The sequence below is a fragment of the Mus caroli genome, unplaced genomic scaffold (genome assembly GCF_978045245.1).
Source record: "Mus caroli unplaced genomic scaffold, Mus_caroli_1 scaffold_1, whole genome shotgun sequence".
NCBI lineage: Eukaryota > Metazoa > Chordata > Mammalia > Rodentia > Muridae > Mus > Mus caroli.
In genome coordinates, this window is record NW_028227256.1 from 137,833,174 (window position 1) to 137,857,119 (window position 23,946).

Here is a 23,946-nt window from a genome sequence, read left to right on the forward strand (position 1 = left end):
TAGATTCAATGCAATCCACATCAAAATTCCAACTCAATTCTTCACAGACATGGAAAGAGCAATAGTCAGTTTCATATAGAAAGACAAAAAAATCCAGGATAGCCAAAACAAATTTCAACATATAAAGATTTTTGGGGGGAATCATGATCTTTGCCCTCAATCTGTACTACAAAGCAACGGTGATAAAGACCATATGGTATTGATACAAAGACAGGTCAATAATGGCATAGAATTGAAGACCCAGTACCCGCACACCTATGGACATTTGTTCTTTGACAAAGAAGCAAAAGAACGTGCAGTTGAAAAGAGAAAGCATCTTCAATGAATGGTGCAGGTCTAACTGGCGATATGTATCTAGAAGAATAAAAATAGATTCATAGTACTTGAATCTTCACCTTGCAGAAAGCTGAAGTCCAAGAGTATCAAGGACCTCAACATAAAACCAGGTACACGGAATTGAATAGAAGAGAATGTGGGAAAGAGACTCAAATTCATTGGCACGGGGGTGGGGGGCAATTTCCAGAACAGAACACCATGGCTCAAGTTCTAAGATCAACAATTGATATATGTGACCTCACAAAACTAAAAAGCTTCTGTAAGGCAAAATACAGCATCAATAGGACAATTTGGGAAACTTAAGATTAGGAAAAAAAATCTTCACTAACTCTCCATCTCATAGAGGGTTAATATCCAATCTATATAAAGATATCAAGAGGTTAAGATGTAAAAAACCAAACAACCCAATTAAAATCTTCATCACTTGAGAGACAGGGAGATGAGGAATGAGATGAGGAACTGTGGGAGGGGCGAACGTTGAGGCAGTGGTAATGATTGGAATGTAAATAAAGAAAATAATTTTAAAATAAAATAAAATTCTCCCACAAGCAGTGCGGTCATATTAAACTGGTAACCTTAATTCTACTTTTTTTTGGTTTCTATGTATAAGTCAACTCTATTAATAACATGAGTCATAAACATGGAAAAAGAATCTTCTAGTTAAAAGGTTTTGGTACCATCCACCACCATTTCCTTACATCCATACTGTAATATGAGAAATATATCTTCTTGGTTTCCATAAAAATCTATCATCATTTTTACTACTATATTTCCAGTTGTTTTTAATTTTCCTATTTAAAAAAGAGACAGAGATAAAGAAGATAAAACTGGGTAGATAGGGCGATCAGGAAGATATAGAAGTTGGGGTGAGATAAAATTTATTAAAACCTTTGGGGGGGAAACCTAATAAACAGGTAAATAATCTTTGTTTTACTGAATTCAATGTGCTTTCCAAAAGAATTCCATATGTTCTTCCCTAATTTAGTTCTAAGTTTCTCTGGAACATGGATTCATCTTTTCCATCCCAACTGTTCCCACACAAACTCCGCCTATTTATAATTTATTTGTATTACCTATATCATTATTTTAGTTACTTAACTTAGTATTCATCCTTATTACTTATATAAATATTTTTTCAGATATTGCAAATTGCTAGGAGAATGGGAGGTATATACCATGTTTTTATTTTATTTTTTTAAACAATTGTAGATAAAGTTTTGAACAGGAGATAATGTAATTGGGAAATGCTTATCAATCTCAGAGGAGACTTGGATGTTATGGTTTTCAGACTGAGGATACTAGAAATGCACCAGAATTTTTTAGTGAGAATTTGGGAAGAAAGGGGCACACAGGTGAGAATTCAAGCATTCTCAAAAGTGATCTGAGACACTGGAAAGTCTAAATGACCTATTCCTTATTGTGAATAGTGGACAGCCCTGAGGTCTATTACTTTGAAAGCCACCTGTGTGTGCTATGAGATCTGAAGTTCAAGCAAGCTTTCAGCTCTGGAGGGGAATTCTGTGGCAGTTTTGTGAGTCTATAAGTCCAATAAGCATTGAGGAAGCTCTTTACTTATGTATGCATGTTTGCATACAGGAGGGGCCTCCTTCTGTAGAGTTAGATTTCATGTGACTGCCTGAATAAAAACTAACAGCACTGAGACAGAGAGTCTTTTACTGTAAAACTGAGAATCCACAGAAAAAAGAGTAACTCAGAAGAGACTTGGTGAGTTTCTTCACGGCTTATCCTTCTAAGAAAAGGAGCCTGTAATCCCTTTAGTGGTTATCCTTTGAGGTATTCCTGGAAAAGTGGCTGTTATGTAGATGCCCTGAAACAAAGTTTAATCAAAATGTTTTATGTTATGAATAATAGATGCATGACTAAAAGTGATTTAAGTTTAGTCTAAGTACATATGAGAATTAAGAGAAATTCACATTTTGCACAAGGTTATTTTCAGTCATATGAAGAAAGAGCATTAATTTAAAAATATGCAAATGAACTTACCCCCCAAACAGATTTTATATAGTATTTATGTTACATCTGAAACATTTGTGGCAGATTTAACATGTAGATTTCATGGACTGTATGTAAATGGAGTTATAAAATATCATGGAATATGTTTAAAATACCTGTGATCTAACAATCATATATATATATATGATTGTTTTATATATATATATATATATATATATATATATATATATATATATATATATAACATACATATATAGTCACATAAAAAAAAGAACTAGCACTGGGAAGATACAGATGTTTTAACAATTAAGAGCTCCAGAAAGGTTTCGACAAGTTGATTAATAAAAGATGACAGAATGGAATGCCTTTATTTTGTTTTTACTGTGGAAACTCTCACATGTAGATATACAATTATATCAAGATCATGCAAACAAGTTATTTAAATTCTAGGCAATTACTATTCCTAAAATACATAATTGTCCATATTCTTTTGCCTTAAAGTCTCAAATATCCATTAGTGTGGAAGAGTGGGAAGACACCAAAGATGTCAAAGACCCAGGGCACCACCGCAGCCTTCACCGCAACTCAACCTCTAGTGACCAGTCGGACCATCCTTTGCTGCGGAGGAAGAGCATGCAGTGGGCCCGAAGGCTAAGCAGAAAAGGGCCAAAGCACTCTGGTAAAACTGCAGAAAAAATAACTCAACAGCGACTGAACCTCTACCGGAGATCCGAAAGACAGGAGCTTGCTGAACTTGTGAAAAACAGAATGAAACACCTGGGTCTCTCTACGGTGGGCTACGGTATGCTCTTTAAAACTCCTATACACTTAAGCCTGTTATTTCTTCTTGTTACTAGTCGCACAGTCAACTTTGATGTAGGAAAGGACTGATTTTTGTTTGGCAGAGTATGCAGATGGCACTTTGAAGAAAATCTCATTTGTGTGTGTGTGTGTGTGTGTGTGTGTGTGTGTGTGCAATATTTAAGTAACAAACATATTGCTAAAAAGTGGTTAGCATTAGTTCATTAGGCAATGTTTGGACACAGCATGGCAACACCCTACTTTAAATTATTCATAAAATTTGAAGTGAATTTTGCTTTCACTTGGACCTATAAAAACTAAGCCTTAGAACTTCTGGATTGTCTAATACCTAGCTAAGATTTACATAGGTCTATCTGGATACAATATCTCTCTGCTTCTCTCTCCCTGTCTCTGTCTCTGTTTCTCTCTCTCCCCCTCTCTCTCAGCACACATACATACACAGTAGACACAAATATCTTACCTATCTAAATTCTAGATCCTGAGATGGAATGAATTTGAGGTATTGCAAGTAACTAACTATAGTAGCCATTGGAGAACTCTAACATATAAATTAAGTTCAGTTTCTTAACGAAAGACTTCAAAGGGCTTATTAATTTTCTATTTAATTTTTTGAGATTCTAATATAATTATAACATTACTCATTTCCATATCTTCCCTTCAAATTCTTCCATATAACGTTTCCTGATTTCCTTCAATTTCATGGCTTATTCTTCCATTATATGTTATTGCATTCATATATGTATATGCACATAGATATGCATTTCTTAATATAACCTGTTCAGTTCCTATTGTATCACTTGTGTGCATATTTTATGTGCCCACCATTTGGCTCTGTACAACCAATTGGTGTGCCCTTCCCTGGAAAAGATCAGTTTTCTTAGTTATTCTTTTCTGAAGTCTGTGGCTTTGAAATCTTTATTTTTGAAATAGAAATAGTGTTTTAATTGATATAGTACAAGCTTTATAAATAATTCCCATTTTACATATTAATGATTTTATTTTATTTTTTTTAATATTTTTATTACATATTTTCCTCAATTACATTTCCAATACTATCCCAAAAGTCCCCCATAGCGCCCCCGACTTCCCTACCCACCCATTCCCATTCTTTTGGCCCTGGCATTCCCCTATATTGGGGCATATAAAGTTTGCAAGTCCAATGGGCCTCTCTTTCCATTGATGGCCGACTAGGCCATCTTTCGATACATATGCAGCTAGAGACAAGAGCTCCAGGGTTCTGGTTAGTACATCATGTTGTTCCAACAATAGGGTTGCAGATCCCTTTAGCTCCTTGGGTACTTTCTCTAGCTTCTCCATTGGGAGCCCTGTGATACATCCAATAGCTGACTGTGAACATCCACTCCTGTGTTTGCTAGGCCCCGGCATCGTCTCACAAGAGAAAGCTATATTTGGGTCCTTTCAGCAAAATCTTGCTAGTGTATGCAATGGTGTCAGCGTTTAGAAGCTGATTATGGGACGGATCCCTGGATACAGCAGTCTCTAAATGGTCCATCCTTTCATCACAGCTACGAACTTTGTCTCTGTAACTCCTTCCCTGGGTGTTTTGTTCCCAATTCTAAGAAGGTGCACAGTGTCCACACTTTGGTCTTCATTCTTCTTGAGTTTCATGCGTTTATCAAATTGTATCTTATATCTTGGGTATCCTAAGTTTTGGGCTAATATCCACTTATCAATGAATACATATTGTGTGAGTTCTTTTGTGATTGTGTTACTTCACTCAAGATGATGCCCTCCAGGTCCATCCATTTGGCTAGGAATTTCATAAATTCATTCTTTTTAATAGCTGAGTAGTACTCCATTGTGTAAATGTACCATAATTTCTGTATCCATTCCTCTGTTGAGGGACATCTGGGTTCTTTCCAGCTTCTGGCTATTATAAATAGGGCTGCTATGAACATAGTGGAGCATGTGTCCTTTTTACCGGTTGGGACATCTTCTGGATATATGCCCAGGAGAGGTATTGCTGGATCCTCCGGTAGTACTATGTCCAATTTTCTGAGGAACCGCCAGACTGATTTCCAGAGTGGTTGTACAAGCTTGCAATCCCAACAACAATGGAGGAGTGTTCCTCTTTCTCCACATCCTCGCCAGCATCTGCTGTCACCTGAATTTTTGATCTTAGCCATTCTGACTGGTGTGAGGTGGAATCTCAGGGTTGTTTTGATTTGCATTTCCCTGATGATTAAGGATGTTGAACATTTTTTCAGGTGCTTCTCTGCCATTCGGTATTCCTCAGGTGAGAATTCTTTGTTCAGTTCTGAGCCCCATTTTTTAATGGGGTTATTTGACTTTCTGGAGTCCACCTTCTTGAGTTCTTTATATATATTGGATATTAGTCCCTTATCTGATTTAGGATAGGTGAAGATCCTTTCCCAATCTGTTGGTGGTTTTTTTGTCTTATTGATGGTGTCTTTAGCCTTGCAGAAGCTTTGTAGTTTCATGAGGTCCCACTTGTCAATTCTCGATCTTAGAGCACAAGCCATTACTGTTCTATTCAGGAATTTTTCCCCTGTGCCCATATCTTCAAGGCTTTTCCCCACTTTCTCCTCTATAAGTTTCAGTGTCTCTGGTTTTATGTGAAGTTCCTTGATCCACTTAGACTTGACCTTAGTACAAGGCGATAGGAATGGATCGATTCGCATTCTTCTACATGTTAACAACCAGTTGTGCCAGCACCATTTGTTGAAAATGCTGTCTTTCTTCCACTGGATGTTTTTAGCTCCCTTGTTGAAGATCAAGTGACCATAGGTGTGTGGGTTCATTTCTGGGTCTTCAATTCTATTCCATTGGTCTATTTGTCTGTCACTATACCAGTACCATGCAGTTTTTATCACAATTGCTCTGTAGTAGAGCTTTAGGTCCAGCATGGTGATTCCACCAGAGGTTCTTTTATCCTTGAGAAGAGTTTTTGCTATCCTAGGTTTTTTGTTATTCCAGATGAATTTGCAGATTGCACTTTCTAATTCGTTGAAGAATTGATTTGGAATTTTGATGGGGATTGCATTGAATCTGTAGATTGCTTTTGGCAAGATAGCCATTTTTACAATGTTGATCCTGCCAATCCATGAGCATGGGAGATCTTTCCATCTTCTGAGATCTTCTATAATTTCTTTCTTCAGAGACTTGAAGTTTTTATTATACAGATCTTTCACTTCCTTAGTTAGAGTCACGCCAAGATATTTTATATTATTTGTGACTATTGAGAAGGGTGTTGTTTCCCTAATTTCTTTCTCAGCCTGTTTATTCTTTGTGTAGAGAAAGGCCATTGATTTGTTTGAGTTAATTTTATATCCAGCTACTTCACCGAAGCTGTTTATCAGGCTTAGGAGTTCTCTGGTGGAATTTTTAGCTTCACTTATATATACTATCATATCATCTGCAAAAAGTGATATTTTGACTTCATCTTTTCCAATTTGTATCCCTTTGATCTCCTTTTGTTGTCGAATTGCTCTGGCTAGGACTTCAAGTACAATGTTGAATAGGTATGGAGAGAGTGGACAGCCTTGTCTAGTCCCTGATTTTAGAGGGATTGCTTCAAGCTTCTCACCATTTACTTTGATGTTGGCTACTGGTTTGCTGTAGATTGCTTTTATCATGTTTAGGTATGGGCCTTGAATTCCTGATCTTTCCAAGACTTTTATCATGAATGGGTGTTGGATCTTGTCAAATGCTTTTTCCGCATCTAAGGAGATGACCATGTGGTTTTTGTCTTTGAGTTTGTTTATATACTGGATTACGTTGATGGATTTCCGTATATTGAACCATCCCTGCATCCCTGGGATGAAACCTACTTGGTCAGGATGGATGATTGTTTTGATGTGTTCTTGGATTCGGTTAGCAAGAACTTTATTGAGGATTTTTGCATCAATATTCATAAGGGATATTGGTCTGAAGTTTTCTATCTTTGTTGGGTCTTTTTGTGGTTTAGGTATCAGAGTAATTGTGGCTTCATAGAATGAGTTGGGTAGAGTACCTTCTGTTTCTATTTTGTGGAATAGTTTGTGAAGAACTGGGATTAGATCTTCTTTGAAGGTCTGATAGAACTCTGCACTAAACCCATCTGGTCCTGGGCTTTTTTTAGTTGGAAGACTATTAATGACTGCTTCTATTTCTTTGGGGGATATAGGGCTGTTTAGATCATTAACCTGATCTTGATTCAACTTTGGTACCTGGTATCTGTCTAGGAACTTCTCCATTTCATCCAGGTTCTCCAGTTTTGTTGAGTATAGCCTTTGGTAGAAGGATCTGATGGTGTTTTGGATGTCTTCAGGATCTGTTGTTATGTCTCCTTTTTCATTTCTGATTTTGTTAATTAGGATGCTTTCCCTGTGCCCTCTAGTGAGTCTGGCTAAGGGTTTATCTATCTTGTTGATTTTCTCAAAGAACCAGCTCCTTGATTGGTTGATTCTTTGAATAGTTTTTCTTGTTTCCACTTGGTTGATTTCACCCCTGAGTTTGATTATTTCCTGCCATCTACTCCACTTGGGTGAATTTGCTTCCTTTTGTTCTAGTGCTTTTAGGTGTGTTGTCAAGCTGCCAATGTGTGCTCTCTCTAGTTTCCTTTTGGAGGCACTCAGAGCTATGAGTTTTCCTCTTAGAAATGCTTTCATTGCGTCCCATAAGTTTGGGTATGTTGTGGCTTCATTTTCATTGAACTCTAAAAAGTCCTTAATTTCTTTCTTTATTCCTTCCTTGACCAAGGTATCATTGAGAAGAGTGTTGTTCAGTTTCCACGTGAAGGTTGGCTTTCTATTATTTATTTTGTTATTGAAGATCAGCCTTAGTCCATGGTGATCTGATAGGATGCATGGGACAATTTCAATATTTTTGTATCTGTTGAGGCCTGCTTTGTGACCAATTATGTGGTCAATTTTGGAGAAGGTACCATGAGGTGCTGAGAAGAAGGTATATCCTTTTGTTTTAGGATAGAATGTTCTGTAGATATCTGCCAGATCCATTTGATTCATAATTTCTCTTAGTTTCACTGTGTCCCTGTTTAGTTTCTGTTTCCATGATCTGTCCATTGGTGAAAGTGGTGTGTTGAAGTCTCCCACTATTATTGTATGAGGTGCAATGTGTGCTTTGAGCTTTACTAAAGTTTCTTTAATGAATGTGGCTGCCTTTGTATTTGGAGCATAGATATTCAGGATTGATAGTTCCTCTTGGAGGATTTTACCTTTGATGAGTATGAAGTGTCCCTCCCTGTCTTTTTTAATGACTTTGGGTTGGAAGTCAATCTTATCAGATATTAGAATGGCTACTCCAGCTTGTTTTTTCATGCCATTTGCTTGGAAAATTGTTTTCCAGCCTTTCATTCTGAGGTAGTGTCTATCCTTTTCTCTGAGATGAGTTTCCTGTAAGCAGCAAAATGTTGGGTCTTGTTTGTGTAGCCAGTTTGTTAGTCTATGTCTTTTTATCGGGGAGTTGAGTCCATTGATATTAAGAGATATTAAGGAAAAGTAATTGTTGGTTCCTGTTATTTTTGTTGTTAAAGTTGGCATTTTGTTCTTGTGGCTGTCTTCTTTTAGGTTTGTTGAGGGATTACCTTCTTGTTGTTTCTAGGGCGTAGTTCCTGTCCTTGTATTGGTTTTTTTCTGTTATTATCCTTTGAAGGGCTGGATTCGTGGAGAGATAATGTGTGAATTTGGTTTTGTCGTGGAATACTTTGTTTTCTCCATCTATGTTAATTGAGAGTTTGGCTGGGTATAGTAGCCTGGGCTGGAATTTGTGTTCTTTTAGTGTCTGTATAACATCTGTCCAGGATCTTCTGGCTTTCATAGTCTCTGGTGAAAAATCTGGTGTAATTCTGATAGGCTTGCCTTTATATGTTACTTGGCCTTTTTCTCTTACTGCTTTTAGTATTCTATCTTTATTTAGAGCATTTGTTGCTCTGATTATTATGTGTCGGGATGTATTTCTTTTCTGGTCCAGTCTATTTGGAGTTCTGTAGGCTTCTTGTATGTTCATGGGCATCTCTTTCTTTAGATTTGGGAAGTTTTCTTCTATAATTTTGTTGAAGATGTTTGCTGGTCCTTTGAGTTGAAAATCTTCATTCTCATCCACTCCTATTATCCATAGGTTTGGTCTTCTCATTGTGTCCTGTATTTCTTGGATGTTTTGAGTTAGGATCTTTTTGCATTTTACATTTTCCTTGATTGTTGTGCCGATGTTCTCTATGGAATCTTCTGCACCTGAGATTCTCTCTTCCATCTCTTGTATTCTGTTGCTGATGCTCGTATCTATGGTTCCAGATTTCTTTCCTAGGGTTTCTATCTCCAGTGTTGCCTCATTTTGGGTTTTCTTTATTGTGTCTACTTCCCTTTTTAGGTCTAGTATGGTTTTGTTCATTTCCATCATCTGTTTGGATGTGTTTTCCTGTTTTTCCGTAAGGACTTCTACCTGTTTGATTATGTTATCGTGTTTTTCTTTAAGGATTTGTAACTCTTTAGCAGTGTTCTCCTGCAATTCTTTAAGGGATTTTTGTGCTTCCTCTTTATTGTCTTCTGCCTGTTTAGCAGTGTTCTCCTGCATTTCTTTAAGTGTGTTATTAAAGTCCTTCTTGAAGTCCTCTATCATCATCAGGAGATATGCTTTTAAATCCGTGTCTAGCTTTTCCGGTGTGTTGGGGTGCCCTGGACTGGGCTAAGTGGGGGTGCTGGGTTCTGATGATGGTGAGTGGTCTTGGTTTCTGTTAGTAAGATTATTACGTTTACCTTTCGCCATCTGGTAATCTCTGGGGTTAGTTGTTATCGTTGTCACTGTTTAAAGATTGGAGCAGAAGCTGTGTTCCACTCACCAGCAGTCTCTAAATCCTGTGGTGGGGGTCGTGGGTAGCTGATGGTACCCCGGTGCTGGTCCAGCCGGAAGAGGCCTGTGGTCCTACTCAGGCCGTTTTTCTGCTTCCCTAACTAATGCAGTCTCTGGTCCCGCGCAATTGGATTGGAGCAGAAGCTGTGTTCCACTCTCCAGAAGTCTTAAGATCCTGTGGTGGGTGTTGTGGGTAGCTGGTGAGTGTCAGCCGACCCTGCGCCCCAGCTGCCCCGGTGCTTTTCTGACCGGAAGAGGGTTGTGGTGCTATGTAGGCCGGATTTCTCTCTCCCCAACCAGAGCAGTCTCAGGTCCCGCGTGATTGGACTGGAGCAGAAGCTGTGTTCCACTCACCAGCAGTCCCAAAATCCTGCAGCGGGGGTCGTGGGTAGCTGGAGGGTGTCAGGCAACCCTGTGCTCCCGCTACCCAGGCGCTGATCCAGCCGGATGAGGCCTGTGGTCCTACTCAGGCTGGTTTCTGCTTCCCTAACTAATGCAGTCTCAGGTCCCGCGCAATTGGATTGGAGCAGAAGCTGTGCTCCACTCACCAGAAGTCTTAGGATCCTGTGGTGGTGTTGTGGGTAGCTGGCTAGTGTCAGAGGACCCTGCGCCCCAGCTGCCCTGATGCTTTTCTGACCGGAAGAGGGTTGTGGCCCTATGTAGGCCGGATTTCTCTCTCCCCAACCAGAGCAGTCTCAGGTCCCGTGTGATTGGACTGGAGCAGAAGCTGTGTTCCACTCACCAGCAGTCCCAAAATCCTGCAGTGGGGGTCGTGGGTAGCTGGCGGGTGTCAGGCAACCCTGCGCTCCCGCTACCCTGGTGCTGATCAGGCCGGATGAGGCCTGTGGCCCTACTCAGGCCGGTTTCTGCTTCCCTAACTAATGCAGTCTCAGGTCCCGCGCAATTGGATTGGAGCAGAAGCTGTGTTCCACTCACCAGCAGTCCCAAAATCCTGTGGCGGGGGTCGTGGGTAGCTGGCGGGTGTCAGGCAACCCTGCGCTCCCCCTAACCAAAAATCTAATGATTTTAAATTTAAAAAACTTTATGAAGCAATGCACTGACCATGTTAGAAATGGCATTATCATTATTCAAGTTTTATTGCAGAAATGTGCTTAACAGACTAATAACAAAATTGTAGATATGCCATAGGGATAGAGGAAATTCCACACAGCCCCACTATTAGATGTCAAATCACATGATGCCAGTGGATGCTTACTGAGCCAGAATCCTTTCCTTTTATGACAAATTCCCCCATAGTTCGTTCCATACCGTACAGATCTCCATACATGCACATATAAGAAAAATTATTGAACTTAGTAGGATATATATATATATATGCATATATAAAACAATAATTTTTAAAAGTTTACTCATATTGGAAAGGGAATGGAGGAATTTGGGGAGACAAAGAGACAAAGATGATGTAGATTCAGCCATCACATATAAAATTCAAGAAAATGTAAAACTAATTAAAAAGAAACTTAGTCAAGTAGTCAAGGACAAATGGGGTATTTTCATTGTTTATATATACTTATATGTACATATGTGAGTGTACATATGTACATATCTCCTCCTATCCTCTTCATTATCATCCTATCTTGAGACATTTTAATCATTTAACTTTGAATGTAAAAGAAGTTGCTTTTAGTATTTTGGGGTGCTTTTTGTATACATTTTTTCATAATTGCTTAGAGCGATTTGATCAGTATCTTGTTTTCTCTTTATGATTTTCCTCCCAGAGGTGGATGATTCAGTTCAAAGACTCCCATTTGAATTTGCATCAGTCAGAGTTCCTCATAAAATGACATTTTAATGTGCTTTTCTTAACTGCAGTGAAGACACATCTGTGCCCAAAATTTTAAAAGAAATGCATTTAATATGCTACATTAAGATATAAATTCAAAATTCAGAATGACATTACAGAAATTTACTACTGGCTACTTGCCCATTAAAATGACATCTGAGATGATTTGATTTTTAACAAATTAATCTTCTATCTTTAGCTTTTACAGATTGCTGAGTTTTTTTTCTTTTAATCAAAAGATCTATCAAATGACCATTCCTCTGAATTTCAGCTGTTTCAAGAACATTATAAATCCCTGTTTCTGTGTAAGCACAATGGCATACTGCATCTTGACTTGTAGAAATATGAAAATGCCTGAGCTTACTACATGTGCATTGCCTGAGAAGGCATCAAGGATTTATATGGAAATATTTCTTAGGCACCATGGGATTTACTCATATTCTATTTGTATGGAAATTAGATAATTTTTTTGCTCATGATAATTCTTATAGTGGAAAACATTCTGTCCGTTTATTTTCTCTACCCTCTCTCCCATTCATATGTGTACACAAAGATGCATTTTTCTGTTCTACAGCATTTACGGAACACCTGTGATCTCAGGTTTTGAGAACAGGATTTAGAATATAAAATATCATGGCCTTTTAGACCAGTTCCCTTAATAATAACTTTATCCACAAAATCAACATCACTACAGTGTTTCTAGTAATTGGAAAGGAACTCTTTAAGATACTAGGATTTGTGTTGACTCAGACAAGAACTCCTTATTTATAAAGTTCACAAGACACTGTTAGAACAATATATTAATTTTTATGTGCTTGAACATTTTTTTTCCAATTTTCTTATGTATAAACTGAAAATAGTCATTGGTACCACTGTGACTGCATCCACAGAATGCAGTCTGAGATAACTGCATCCACAGAATTAAACCATATTTTGGTAGCATGAGCAGTAGTGGCAGATACTTAGGTATAGTAGATATAAATATGAGTGGCTCTAAGTAAAAGAAAATATAAGCATGGCATGCGTGGAATAGAAGTTTTCTGATTTCCATGTAAATGAATATTGTTAAGATATTAGATTACAGATTCTCCTGGAAGGCCTGCTTTCTCTGCAATTAGAATCCTTACTTTCACTGTCTTTGTCTGAGGCGCTGAGCCACACACCTCTCTCAATTATTTAAATTCCTTACTCTGATCTCCCTAAGGCCCTCAGTGGGACATATGCTTCTTCCACAGGCATTTGCTTCACATGGCTGCTTGCTGGCCTCCTAAATTTATTGGATTGGGACTCATCCTGATAGCCTGCTGATCCATAAGATCAGATGCTACAACCAACTGAACTTGCACTCAGATTCATGAATATCAACATCCTTAAAGAGACAGTATCAGCTCCACCAATCAGATGTCACACCTCAGCTACTGCAATCATCCTAAACATTGCTAGCTTAACACTGGACTGCTTTTCCATTCTTCAGGTCAGACAATACAACTATGTAGACCTTTAAAATCCAAACCATCATGTTCTCAAGACCAGCTACAGAACACCTCTCTGTTTTTCTTGCCACCAGTCCTGTACTATATATCATCTCTACTAACTTAGAGCAATCACTGATGTGCCAAAGGCTATAATTTTTCCTAGATAAACTGAACTTCAAGTATCTAAACTCTAAACTAGCCAAGTAAGGGTAAGAGAAAGACAGATCTACTTGCTCATTCAACATGAATAGTTGGTGTATGTTAGTGCAGAAGCTCATATCAAAAGACACCACCAATGATCTAATGCTATATGCACTGGTTACAACAGAAATATACAAGCAGTATGGAAAATTAAGACAATATGAGTTCCATACTCTGTAGAACAAAATAAACATATAAACAAACAAAGATACAACAACAACAACTGTTGTATCCAGGTCACAGCAGGATCCCCAAGAGAACTCTAAGAACTGCTGACCCGATGTAGTGAAACAAGAGAGTCTTTTATTAATTCGAATAAGACTGGGATCGCAAACCTTCCCACAGCCTTGCGACCCCTTGCCTAGGCGTTTTTATACAAGCATAATCAGGAGTTCTTTGGATTTTAGGCTGACACGGGGAGGTGACAAGGAAGTCATCTTTCAAACACGATATCAATTGTTCAGGCAGTGGGGCTGAATCATGCAGTTGGGAGGGGACATTCTTCTGACCTGAGAAATAACGTTTTGGTACTATCAGGAACTAGTGTGTTTTTACAACTAACCACAGATGTCTGTGGACTCTTGATTACCTTCCTTTAATGGCCCAAACACGAGACCCTTATCTCATCGCTCTTCCCTAGGATAGGCACCAATTGCACTGGGAAGTGCTTAACCAGCTTTCAGTGAGAATGCCAGCCTTGGCAATGGGGTTGGAGGGGAGGGTGACCAAGGGAGGTTGCTGTTTCTCTATTCTCAGGCAGGCATCTGTTGCTCCACCCCGTGGGGGAGTGGTTCATTAGGGATTGCCTAATATTGGGATAGCAATATTCCAGTGTCAGATCAGGTCTTCTCAGAAAGGCTGTGGAGAGGAGCCCTGTATTACCTGTGGGAAAAAGCGGGGGGGGGGTGCGGGAGAGGAAGTTCTTCCAGCAGCAAAAAAGTGCAGAGGCAGGCTGCCTGTGTCTGCACAGTAACAGGCCCCACCAATCTCATAGTAAGAGTCTCTAGTGAAAACAGCAAATCGGCCAATTGAAGTGCCTGCAAAGTAGGCCACAAATTGAGACATAATGCAAATCTCAACAAATGTAAGAAATTTGAAGTACCTCTTTGTATTCTATTTGACTACAACAGATTAAAGCTTCAAATTACAGTAGAAAATAGGCTATAGAAACAACTTGAGCTCACAGAGATTAAATAACCCACTATTACATAATGGATTTGTCACAGTTAAAATTAAGATAAAGATTTAAAATGTTTTAGGATAAAATGAAATTTGAAATACAATATAACAAAATTTCTAAGTCACAATCAATACAGACTCACTGGGGAAGTATATGGCTCTAATTGCCTTTATCAAGAAATCAGAGAGAATACAAATTAATGACTTAATGGTGTACCTTAAGAACTTAGAAAACTGAAAATATACCGAACCCCAAAGCAGAAGATGAGAGTATGTTTTAAAAAAAATGCCAAAAACTAATGAAGTGAAAAATTTAAATAATATAAAGAACCACCCCACACTTTAATTCTTCCTAGACTTCTTATTTTACATCTCCTTCCCAAAATAATGCTCTTTATGGGTTTCTTGTTTGTTTGTCTATTTAACTCACTAAGTGCTAATTAGTGTTGCTAGTATATGTGCTTGGTTATGAGCCAAATAATGAGGAATGGAAAGTATACCATTTGCCACACTCCTAAAGAAATTAGTATCCTCCAGTGACACTCATCATCTACCTAGCTCATCCTTTAGAGGCAGGTTTTTGGGAGGACCTCCACATTTCTTGCTGGAATCTTTAACTTGATTGATTTTGTGTAGATCTTATGCAGATTTACATTATATATATATATATATATATATATATATATATAATGTATATAACATCCAGGACTTTCATAGAACTCCTCTCCATCCTCTGGCAGTTACATTCTTTCTGCAGACCTCCTTAGAGATGTCCCTGGAGTCTGCTGAACGTTGACTTGATACAGAAGTCCCTTTTATGACTGAATATTTAAAATTGCATATTCTTAGCACTTTGAAAAGTAATGAAATTCTGAATTGACCATTACCTCCTATGATAAAAAGTTGCTGATTAAGATTGGGGAAGCATAAACCTATAATACAAACAAAAGTATGTTGAAGGCAGATTGACAATATGACCACTTAGATAACATATATTAATATTGTTAATAAACCTATCAATAGAACTATCACTTCCCTAGCCATAGATATTGAGCTTATTTATAGTACTGGGCTGTGCTTTTCCCATGATGAAGTCACAAATACAATCATGAAAACAAGTAATTACCCTTATAAATAGTCTTACAATTGTTGAACCACTGGGAATATTTTACTTAATAGGTCAGTTTGGTAGTTTGTATTGTCCAATCCACAGCTGGATAAAATCACTGGTATATTTTCTCCATGAGCAGCCTGTACCGTACCATGTGACACTACTCAGGGAACAAGAAGGAAGAGTGTTAAGACCAAAGTGCTGCTGTCCTTCTTAGAAATGGGAGACAAAATAGTCAAGGGAGAAATTATGGAGAAAAAGTGTGTAGCAGAGACTGAAGGAAAGGTCATCCAGAGATTGCACCACCTGAGGATCCATCCCATATACAGACACCAAACCCAGACACTACTTTAGATGAAAGAAGTGCTTGCTGACAGAAGCCTGATATGGTTGTCTCCTCAGAGGCTCTATCTGAGCCTGACAAATACAGAGGTTGGTGCTCCCAGCCAACCACTAGACTGAGCACAGGGTCCCCAATGGAAGAGTTAGAGAAAGGACCGAAGGAGCTGAGGTTTGCAACCCATATAAAGAACAACAATATCAACCAAGCAGAACCCCAGAACTCCCAGGGACTAAACCACCAACCAAAGAGTACACATGGAGGTACTCATGGCTTCAGGCACATATGTGCAGAGGATGGCCTTGTTGTGCATCAGTAGGGGGAGAGGCCCTCACTCCTGGGAAGGCTCAATGCTCCAGTGTAACGGAATGCCTGCAGAGGAGGCTGGAGTGAGTGTGTGCGAGGCGGGGTGTGGGATCCTCATAGAAGCAGGGAGAAGAAACATAGGATAGGGGGTTTCCAGAGGGGAAACTGGGAAAGGGGATAACATTTGAAATATAAATAAATAAAATATCCAATAAAAACAAAGAGAGAGACTTTAAAAAAAAGAAGGAAGAGTGTCCAGGTTAATTCAAGATTCATTTCTCTCTGTTCTTCAACCAAACTGTATGGTGTCTTCAGCAATAGGGACTTATCATCAAGTTATGATGGACCACCAAGAACTATGTCAGTGGCGTTCTGGGTGACTCTGGGACCTTATTAACCAATAACATTTATGAAAGTATTCCTGTCTTAGAGATGTTTTTAATAATTCATGTCTCCTAGAAGCAGCATTATTAACTAATGTGGGATCAAATGAATAAAAGCTATAAATGGCATATAAAATGGTGTTATTTCATTTGGTTTCCTCATATATCCTTAAATTTTTATAATCTACCTTGTACCCTTAATTCCCAATTTCTTGATTGCTATGAATATTGACCACTTTTAAAAATCCTATTTGGTCAATATAATTTTCTGTAAAAATTTGCATCTCTTATTCCTGAAAGTTGCTGTGAAACTGTATTCTAAAACATCAGGTATAAAATTCACCAATATATATTTTGAAATAACATCAATGGATACAATCACGTGGAAGACGGAAAGGTCACGGGGCTTCAACCCTCTACACAAAGAACTACAAGCAATTGAGGAATGCTGAGAGCAAGAGAAATAATCTTCCCCAGGGAACAGCACATAATTGGTTATCAAATAACAAATGGTCAACTCTTGACTTAATATACATACAAATGAAATTCTACAGACTGAATAGTCTGTGTTTATGTATTTAAGAACACATATACATACACATACACATACACATGCATACATACACACACACACAAGCATGCACAACAGCAACAATAGCAACAACAACAATTAAAATGGAAAAGAGTTGTGGAAGGGCTTGGAGGGAAGTAAGGAAAGGGTAAAATTGTATAATTGTATTATAGTCTCAAAAGTTAATAAAAGAAAATTTAAAAGACATATTTTTCTCTTGTACTTCTCTTTTGAAATTTGTCTTCTCAAGCCCTAGACACTTTGGGGAGTATTTGATTTTTTTGCAGTTCTTTGTAAAGTTTTTCTAATAGTCTCTTGTCTGAAATACATGGCAAAGATTTTTCTCTCATTCTGTGGCCTGTGTGCTTGGTTCCCTTGATGTGCCAAGGATTTCATGCAGTCCCATTCATTGTTCCCTATCCCACTAAAGCCCTGTTAGAAAGGTCTTTTCCACATTGCTATCCTGAATAGAAATATTTTGTTCATTTTTATTTGAGTTTTGTGTAAGATGAAAGACATGAGTCTAATTTCATTGTTCTGTAAGTGTATGTCTAGTTTTATTAGCACCATTTGTTGAATTGCCCGGCTTTTTCCACTGTGTGCAAAACAATTTCAATGGCAGTAATTTTTACTATATGGAAATTTTCAGCTTTCTACAGCCATAGGTTAGCTCTCTTGACAATGTATATTCATAGATTATTAATATAGTTTTTGATGCTAGGAAATAGAAATAGATTCTCTGGTCCATGAAAATACATATAAGGAAAATCTGTTTTCCAGTAAGTACTCAACACAATATATTTGTATGTTTGCCATGGTTCATGATAATTAAGGCAGTCTCTTAATAATCCATCAAATCTACTCTATTCCTCATATAGAATTGAGAAATAACTGAAATATAACCACAGAAAATGACTGACTGAGATTAAAGCAATGGTGTGTTGCCAATAAAACAGTTGGTGAATGTGGTCTGGTATGTGTCTACAATAGAGATAAAAACAAACAAACAAACACACACTTATTCATTCTCAAGTCCAATATCACAAAGAGGACTGAGGGCCTAAGATGAAGAGTGGCAGACAAGGAACAGGCCGGACTATGCCAGACTTGTAGGCAAACTTGAAAGAATGGGGTTGAACTCACCAACTATTTTTAAATCAGATGGATGGCATTCATCTTCTGTGAGGACAAGTCATAGAGGAGTGAAGAGAGAAACTGTAATTGCTGGTTCTGAGTGTTATCACATCCATCCTAGCCTTGATTTAAAACTTGTGAAATCTCAATGTATACTACCATCATGTTCAATATAATTCTTACAGCTAGTTGCACAACACATGTGTTCAGTATGATGTGTTAAAATTAGCTAGTTGAGGAAGCCAAACTATTGAAAAAATAGCTGCATCCATTATCAGAAAACTTATAATTATCTAGACAGCTTTGTGACAAACAATGAGAGCAACACTAGCCAGTAGCTTATATCCAAAAGCAAAATGAAGACTCACTGTTAATGATGGAGAATGGCTGTATCTACACTGAGCAAGAGGCTCTCTGTTCAAAATCATCTTTCTTGTATTGCAGTTCAGAAATGTTGTTCTTTATTTAGGAAATTGATTTGCTCATACTCACATGAAATAAAACTTTTTCTAGTCTACCTACTATCTTCAGAGTGTTATGACTTAGGGTCCGGGGAACATCATCAATTTGAGTAACTCTGAAAAGAACTTGTTATAATTCAGACAAAAAGAATTTTTTTCAGACAACTATGAATCAAACTTATTTTTCATAGAGATATATGATCTTGATAATGTCATGTCAGTATAATGTGATTTATATTTGAACTGTAACTATTTCTGGTATAAACATAATTTTTATAACAAATTGGGATTTCAAACTCCAGCCTGTTGATTTAGCCATCCATTCCTAAGTATGATTTCAGACTTAAGAAATAAATATGTTGGATTTCCACCTGCATATGACTTTCAAATAAATCATTATTTGAGTATTTCACATTCAATTTTTAGGCCAAGCCTGTGCTAAGCAGTTTGTTTTCTATTTGTGGTTTACATATATTTAGGCATTTTTTGTTTTTCTTGGCCACCCTGACCATAAGAGAGGATTCAGATTTTTTTTTCCTATATCTATTCCATCAATTAACAACTGAACATATTTTTACTGGTATTTTGTTGCCTCAGCTATTTTGTCATTTGTCTGTCTTGTGAGATACTAACATTGATTTGTAGATTTAAAAAATAAATTTGCATATTAATTGAACTAAAATAGAGTTTATTATAGCATTACAATGGCATATTTCTATTGGAATGAATGTAATGAATTATATTATTTTGTCGGAATAGCATTTCAGTACAGCAAATTATTTATTAGGTTCATCTATGTTGGCCTAGCATGAAGTTTAATGAAGGACTTAAATATGGAGGAACTTCTTTTGGTAAAGAAATAACATTAGACTTTTCTTCAAACTTACTAATTTAATATTTCCTTCAAGAACTATGCTGATTTACAGCTGTAATAACTAGAAATATACTAATACTCTGGCTGGATTTTTGGTGTGTGGGTAAGTATATCAACAAACTTTATCCTTGGAAAGAAAGGTAGTCATTGAAGTATGTGTCCATATGGCTTTATCCTCTCATCTTACAATACTCTTAGAATGTAGAACATTAAAATCTACGAAGCTGTTCACATTTTAAAAATAATTATTTCCGGGGGGTACTGGTTAGTTCATATTGTTGTTCAACCTAGTGGGCCATCAGTGGAAAGAGAGGCCTATTGGTCTTGCAAACTTTATATGCCTCGGTACAGGGGAAAGCCAGGGCCAAGAAGTGGGAGTGGGTGGGTAGGGGAGTGTGGGGGGAGGGTATGAGGGACTTTTGGGATAGCATTGGAAATGTAAACGAAGAAAATACCTAAAAAAAATAATAAAATAATAATAATTATTATTATTATTTCTATGCCTTTTGTGCTGGTGAGATTCTTTGCTGCATTCAATACTTGAGGTTGGATACGTTTAAAGAGATGTTTATTTAAGGCATGACAATTTGAACATAGTTTGAACTCACCAGTTTGCAGTTTTGTGATGGCCACTTGGCTATGCCACATCAAAGGTCTGTGGATTTAATAGAAAATTACAGGATCATATAAGAATCCAACTTGTATGGGGCATAGATTGAATACTTGCTCTTTTAAAACAACTTGAACTTATAAGAAATAACTCTGTATGTAGGATAGTGCTCTGAGGACATTAATTTCAGTATCTACACTGTGGTCTAGGACTTCCCAATGTGGCCAAGGACAACTAGGCTTCCAATTCAAGAGCCTCTGAGGTGTTTAATTCAATTGATACTTAAAGAACTGCACCTCCATTTTGTTGTTTCGAAGCAAAACATTTGCCAGAGTGACCCCTTTAAAACATATGGTTAATTTTGTTTGTTTGTTTGTTTTGAGACAAGGTTTCTCTGTATAGCCCTGGCTGACTTGGAACTCACTTTTAAGACCAAGCTGGCCTCGAACTCAGAAATCTGCCTGCCTCTGCCTCCCAAGTGCTGGGATTAAAAGCGTGTGCCACCATGCCACAGGATTCATTGCATTCTTAAAGAAAAAAAACTTCTGCCATGAAAACACACATATTAAACTATGCATATTTTCAGACTATCTCTAATACCCTCTAAATACATCTCTCTGCCTAGATTAGCTTTTCATGGAATTTCCTATATCAACATTATCTGGTATGATGTTTACTTCTAATTATATTTAATTATTATATAGGGAGATGAATCAAGGAATATCCCATATCCATTTCTTCAGAAAGAAAATGCTTTTTAATCATAATGGCTTTCAGGAGAAATTGTAACTATGGTTATGCTGAACAGAATTAGATACTTTCTTTTTATCATGTACTGGAACAAAAAGTAGATACTTCACAGATATTTCCAAAAGCAGAAATGCAAAAACCAAATCCACATTTATTAAAATTACTAAAAACAAAACAAAACAAAAACTACAATAAGTTTTCACTGAAAACTACATGATTTGAACACAAGTACAGTAACTGCGGTAATTTTGTGTGAATCATATAACCAACTTGACATCTTCTTTTATTTCATTTTAGATGAAATGAATGATCATCAGAGCACTCTGTCCTACATCCTGATTAATCCGTCTCCAGACACCAGGCTTGAGCTGAATGATGTTGTGTAAGTTCATCTCGTGGAATGCACGAGGGATATATAAGCTACTAATTTGCCTTATGTTTTATTCACTAATAGAGCCCCTTCTTTGTTTTCATGATGAGCATGCTTAGAAAATGCTATTTTGGCAAAAATACGTATCTCTGTGCTTCTCTATGTAGTGCTATAAAGTGTAGAATTATTAAAAATGGGGTTTTTGAATGAGGGAGTAGTAGTGAATGTTCTCTAGTCTCTGGGCAAAAGTACACATGCAAAAATAAGAGAAAATCAATACTATAAGTGGAGAATTCCTCACAGAAAAATTGAAGTATTCAGCAATACATCCTTCTAGAGATTTTTAAATTTCTATAAGCAAAAATAAAATACAAAAGAATACAATAAAAAAGGGTCTGAGAGAGAAATTTCATTCACCAAAACATTGGTTCTTAATGTTTCTAATGCTGCGACTTTTCATCATTATTATTACTATTATTATTGTTATTGTTACTGTTATTGTTATGATTATTATTAAATTATTTTACATATTTACATTCCAAAAGTTGCCCGCTTCCAGGTACCCCTTCCCCAAGTACTTCATGCTGTCCTCCCTTCCCCCAACCCCTGAGATGGTGTTCCCTCACTTGGCTAACCACCCCCACCTCACCCTCACAAGAATTGCCCTTTCAAGTTTCCACAGGTTTAATTGCATCTTCTCTCACTGAGGCCATACAAGGCAGTCCTCTGCTATATATGTGCCAGGGGCCACGAAGCAGTCCATGTATGCTCCTTGTTTTTTGCTTTAGACTCTGGTAGTTCTGAGGGATCTGGGTTAGTTGACACTGTGGTTCTTTCTTTCTTTCTTTCTTTTTTTTTTTTTTTATTACGTATTTTCCTCAATTACATTTCCAATGCTATCCCAAAAGTCCCCCATACCCCCCCCCCACTTCCCTACCCACCCATTCGCATTTTTTTGGCCCTGGTGTTCCCCTGTACTGGGGCATATAAAGTTTGTGTGTCCAATGGGTCTCTCTTTCCAGTGATGCCCGACTAGGCCATCTTTTGATACAAACTGTGGTTCTTTCTATAGGATTGCAATCCCCTTCAGCTCCTTCAGTCCTTCCTCTAACTCTTCCATATTGGTACCTGATTTCAATTCAATGACTGACTGTAAGTATCTGCTTTTCTCTCAGTCAGTTGATAGAGTCTTTCAAAGGACAGCCATGCCAAGCTCCTGTCTGTAAATATGGCCTCAATAATAGTGCTGGAATATGGTGTGCACACATAAGTTGGGTCCCAAGTTGGGCCAGTCATTGGGAGGCCTTTCTTTCAGTCTCAGCTCCACAACCATCTGGCCTTGGGCTTTGTTTTTGATTGAGTGGTATTTAATGACTATTTCTATTTTCTTAGGTCTTATGGAACTGTTTAGATAGTTTACCTGCTCTTTGGTTTGTGGTATCTAGAAAATCATCCATTTTTAGATTTTTCAGTTTTCTTTGTGTATAGGATTTTGTAGTAGGAATTAAGGATTTTTTAAAAATTTCCTCAGTTTCTGCCCTTATGTCTTCTTTCTCATTTCTGATTGCATTAATTTGGATAAGGGTTTACCTATCTTGTTGATTTTCTTAAAGAATCAGTTCTTGGTTTTCTTGATTCTTTGCATTTTTTGCTTTTTTCCAAAATGGTTGATTTCTACCTTGATTTTGATTATTTCCTACAGTCTACTCCAATTGGGTATATTTCCTTCTTTTTGTTCAAGAGCTTTCAGGTGTGCTGGTAAGTTGCTAACATAGGATATCACTAATTTTTTGCCAGTGCATTTACTGCTATGAATTTTTATCTTAGCACTGATTTTATTGTGTCCCATAAGTTTGGGTATGCTGTGTTTTCATTTTCATTGAATTCTAGAAAGTATTTAATTTTCTTTATTTCTGAGTAGAGAGCTTTTCGGTTTCCTTGAGTATGTGGGATTTCTATTCTTTAGTTTTTATTGAAGTCTAGCCTTAGTCCTGGTGATCTGATAAGATGCATGAGAATATTTCAATTTTCTTATATCTGTTGAGGCTTGTTTTTTGACCGATTATATGGTCAATTTTGGAGAAGGTACCATGAGGTGCTGAGAAAAGGTATATTCTTCTGTCTTAGGGTGAGATGTTCTGTAGATATCTGTTAAATACATTTGGTTCATAACTTCTATTAGTTTCACTGTTTAGCTTCTGTTTCAATAACCTGTCCATTGGTAAAAGTGGGGTATTGAACTCGCCACTACTATTGTGTGTGTTTTGAGTTTTAGATAAGTTTCTCTTATGAATGTGGGTGCCCTTGCATTTGGGTCATAGATGTTTAGAATGGATACTTCATCTTGGTGGATTTTTCCTTTAAAGAATATGAAGTGTCCTTCCCAATCCTTTTGATAACTTTTATTTGAAACTTTA

The 23,946-nt window shown here is 37.4% G+C and overlaps 1 protein-coding gene across 6 annotated transcripts in view; it reads left to right on the plus strand.

The window, feature by feature from the left end:
- The window catches only part of Kcnt2 (potassium sodium-activated channel subfamily T member 2), a 381,807-nt gene that overhangs the window by 351,258 nt on the left and 6,603 nt on the right, over positions 1-23,946 (plus strand). For all 6 annotated transcript variants that reach the window (XM_029477039.2, XM_029477031.2, XM_029477035.2 and 3 more), the window contains 2 exons: positions 2,812-3,112; positions 21,457-21,541. In XM_029477039.2, the coding sequence (XP_029332899.1) occupies positions 2,812-3,112; positions 21,457-21,541 (386 nt within the window). The remainder of the gene's footprint in view (positions 1-2,811; positions 3,113-21,456; positions 21,542-23,946) is intronic.